Here is a 4,458-nt window from a genome sequence, read left to right on the forward strand (position 1 = left end):
ATATGTTGCCCGCACACCATTCTGCTTCAGAATGTCCTTTTTATTCGTATTGCTTTAGAGTGACATGTGAATGCAAAGTTTCGGAGTCCTGTGAGGTCCTGTGAGGCTCCAAAATGTTGCATTCACGTCACGCTAAAGGAATACGAATAAAAGGGACATTCCGAAGCAGAATGGTGTGCGGACAACATATCTTCTAAATTGTATATTGTGGCGCCATCCACAAGTTGTTCCAGCACCCGTTGGATTTTGGGGTACATCAGTACGGTGTGGGAAGGGGATATTACAAAGACATCTGATGTAAAGGGACAGGACCGTTTACCTGCAATTCCCAATAGACCAACATGGGGTCTGGTCATTTCATAACTGAATGGTCATGGATGATACCCGATCTGAACCGCTCCGATCACCCCCTGATCGGATAGTGTGAAAGGGGCCTTCTAATGTTGGGAGGTGTTTATGAGTGTTTACCCTCTTTACTTTAATCTATATATAAGTGACCTACAGCCATCAGATCTAAAGAAAAAGGGCAATAAACTCTCGCGTTATGAGCAAGGTATTAAAGCCTATCTCCAATTTAAAACAAAATACCCTTCCAGTGGAGCTACCCAGGCGCTGCAAGGGTTACCTGATTGTTTTTGTCTAGGGGAGCTGTGTAAAGGTCTTTTACTTACCTGATCCCCGCTCCCGCAGGCTCCAAGACCTTTGTCCCGTAGCCTCTTATCCCCTCCACTCCGGAGGTCAGCTGATGTCATCACGTCCAATGGAGGGTCCATAGTGCTGAATTATAAGTGGGGACCCCGAGGTGCAGTCTGTGAGCTGGAGTGAAGTGAGCACCAGCTGCTTGGGGTGTGGGGATCAGGTAAGTAAGTTTGCTCTACCCTAGACATAGAGGATCAGGTAACCCTTCCATTGCAGGGGAGCCCCACTGCAAGAAGTTTTTTTTTTTTTAGAGCCCCCCTGTCCAAAGTTTTTTTTTTTTTTTTTTTAACCCAGGCTTTAGAACACACATTTGAAGTTTATGGAAACAGAGATAACCAACTTCTTATAGCTATACTCTTCCTGCCAACCATTTTCACTTTAGAAGTTGTGTAAAGCAAATAGGGGGGAATTTATCAAAACAGGCGCAGACAAAATGTGGAGCAGTTGCTTCTCTCTTCAATTAAGATTTGAAAATGAAAGAGAGAAGCTGATTGATTGCTATGCACAAGCTGCTCCAGTTTTGATACATTACCTTTTTAGAAAGAAGACTGTGCGCTCTCTATCAAACCTCTATCATGTATCATATACAGTCTTGCTATCACCAAGAGATCGCAGACTCGTCCACTCTGTTTACCAATCACTGTAGAGCGCGCCTCTAGACTCGCCTCTCTATTGGCCGAATGATCTGGGCTCCGCCCTGGCCAGTAAGACTACTTTAGGGCTCGCAGTGCGCAGAGGCTTGTCGTGAGCGTGGAAGGAGAAGGGAAGAGCGGAGCTGGTGAGCGGATAGCCCGTTGCAGGTAATAATGGGCAGGCCACTAGATGGCTGAAGCGGGTGTAGAGTTATCGCAATGCTGCAACTTTCCGCCTTGTCATTAGCGCGCTAGAGCTCCTCGTATACTTCAGCGTAACCTGGAGCTCCTGTCGGGCGCGGTCCAGCCATATCCGCAGCACACTGACAACAACAATTACAGGAGGGGGTGGCATTTTTGTAGGGTTGAGGATGGAACTGTGGAATTAAACTTGTTGTTCTGTGTTGGAAGGATTTAAAGGCCGTTCTGCTTGTGTTCAGTTACAGGTGGGAAACATGAGTGGAAGAGCCAGATCGCAGTCCAGGGGCCGAGCACGTGGCCAGGACGCCACCGCCCCGGGAAAGGTCTGACACTAAGATGACGTATTGGATGTGTGCTCCAGTGCTTGTCAATGTCCTTCTGTACCCAGCTCACACAATAGATGATCTGATCACTGCTGAGAACTGGGGCATTACCGACTAGATGCAGTTATTTTTCTTTAGTTATGTACACCATCATTAGCAAAAAAAGACCAACACCTCATCACATCTAAGCTGAGTGTTACAGAATACATGTAAACCCGCTGCTAAAATATATAAGCTTTGTGCTTCACCTCCAGCCAATTATTTTCTTATCCTGTATTCACACCTGATCTGATCAGATTACACTTTGCCGTTTAGAAGTATTTTACTGTACACCCTAAGGGGGGGGGGAATTCTCAAAACTGGAGCAAATAGGCAACCAATCGGCTTCTCTCATCAGTTCGTTCCGTTAAGATATAAAAATGAAAGCTAGAAGCTGATTGGTTGCCATGCACAGCTGCTCCAGATGATGTCTGCTCCAGTTAGGATAAATCCCTCCATAAGCATTTGTGTTATAGGCAATGGAAACATTCCAATCAAGTTTTTTATTTGTTTCATTAAAGGGGGTAGGCCAGTACCACATCTGTGTAATCTCATACACACAGATTTTATTGGTACCGCAAATTATTTTCTTAAACTATAATCACCTTTATTAAAAGAGAACTATGGGGTACACCTTTTTAGCCATTTTTTAGTTTCATGATGATACAAGAGTACATTTTGCTATGTACTCCTGTTATCAATCCACCATAAGTTTGCAATTCAGTATAATATATTGTGGGCGGGGCCAAGCTCTGTGCTGAGAAGTGATCTCAACAATATAGTCAGGATCTCTCCCATTCTCACTCTTCTCTCCTCCCATTTATGTGACAGCGCCTTATCTTTTAAGTATGAATGGGCACTATTGAAATTAATGGGATTGTAGAGTGTTGCACTACAGGATACACATGACAAAACACTCGGTGATTGGAGGCTTAAAGTAGAAGGAAAGGCTCAACAATATACCTGCATAAAATGTTGCCTCCTCATTTTCCCACATACATTTTAACATAAATCACAATTAAATACCTTTGTTTTTCAAGCTTTTCTATGCATGCAGGTGACCACAACACTCCTGCTCCTCTGTAATGTGGAGGGCCGACAACGGGGCCGAATTCCAACCCAGATAGCAAGAAATTGTGCTGCAAGTTTGAAAATGACTTGCTAAACTATTGCAGACTTGCCAAGCTTCACCATTTTGTTGCACAATTACAGCAAGTCTGCATTGCAAGTCTCCAGACCAGCGAGCTTGCAGAGCTCTTGCTAAGACCTGCAGGACTCTTGCTGTAGACTTGTCAAGCAAATTTGCTACAAATTCAAAAAGTGTCAACTAGAACTTGTGCTGCGAGTGCTCTGCAAGTCTACAACTTGCCAGGAATATGTGCAGCAAGTTAACAAGAATTACAATTTAATCCTGACACAAGTTTGTGGCAAGTTATCCTTGCTATCTGGGAAGGAACGGTAACATCACCTGCCGCCAAGTTTATGTACTGCAGCATGTTGCAGTGATTTGAGTTGCGCTGCATACAAATGCAGACATGCTAAACTTTTACACAGCGCAGGGGTGTGGAATTCCTATCGCCCGACGCCCAGGACATGCAGTTTCGGGCGCCGGGAGAGTAGCTTTTTTGTACACTTAGCCCCGCTCCGGACAAGCAGAGCTAAGTGTACAGTGTGGAGCCACTGCTCATTTTCAAGTGATCTGATCATTTATCAGATCACTTGAATTAAACGAGAAGCGATTCTGTCCACACCACCCGTGATTTTCGGGATCCCCCGCTCCTCTGGTGGACCCGAGACCACGGAACATGAGCTCACCATGGAGCCCGCAGAGCAGACGAAAAACATCAGTTTTTCATCTGCTCTGTGTTATCACTGAGACCGTGGCGCTGTGCTCACAGCGCCAGCTGTCAGGGACTACACAGAACATCAGTTCTGTGTTGGAGGGCAGGTTCCATAAAGAGAACCTGTCACCTCCAAACTATCACTTAGAGGATTTTAAATCCCCATGTGATAGGAATAAAATTAGGTGGGGGGAAAAAATGTGGGGGGAATGTCGCTCGCAAATTGCAAGCACTCATTGGTCAGCGTGGTCTGGGGACCATGCTGACCAATGAGAAGCGCTATTTAGCACAGACCAATACAGTTTTGATTAGGGATGCACAGATACAGAGTATTTGGGCAAGTACTTGTACTCGCCCAAATGCTCGATATCTTCTCCAATAACGGAACTTCTGATCAGAGGAAGATTTCCTCTGACCGGCAGTGCCGTAGGGGAACATGGTGCCAGCTTCCCATGCAATCAGGAAGCGGGGCAGCGACTAATGACCCGCCTCCCAGTTTCCTGATTGGCTGGGAAGCCAGCTTCCCAGCCAATCAGCATCGAGCCGGCTTCCTGGCCAATCAGGTCATTAATCGCCGCTGGGTTTCCTGATTGGCCAGGAAGCTGGCTCGATGCTGATTGGCCGGGAAAACGGCTTCCTAGCCATTCACAATCAAGCCGGCTAAACAACATGGAGTCGGCTTCCCTGGCAGTCAGGAAGCCGGGTAGCATCTCATTACCCGCT

General features: G+C 46.0%; 1 protein-coding gene across 1 annotated transcript in view; it reads left to right on the forward strand.

Moving 5' to 3' along the window:
* The first annotated feature begins 1,786 nt into the window (after window positions 1–1,786).
* The window catches only part of PIWIL1 (piwi like RNA-mediated gene silencing 1), a 98,942-nt gene continuing 96,270 nt past the window's right edge, over window positions 1,787–4,458 (forward strand). Inside the window, exons 1-2 of the mRNA XM_018576481.1 lie at window positions 1,787–1,835; window positions 3,443–3,492. Of these exons, the coding sequence (XP_018431983.1) occupies window positions 1,787–1,835; window positions 3,443–3,492 (99 nt within the window). The remainder of the gene's footprint in view (window positions 1,836–3,442; window positions 3,493–4,458) is intronic.

The sequence above is a fragment of the Nanorana parkeri genome, unplaced genomic scaffold (genome assembly GCF_000935625.1).
Source record: "Nanorana parkeri isolate BGI_ZX_2015 unplaced genomic scaffold, ASM93562v1 scaffold68, whole genome shotgun sequence".
Classification (NCBI taxonomy): Eukaryota; Metazoa; Chordata; class Amphibia; order Anura; family Dicroglossidae; genus Nanorana; species Nanorana parkeri.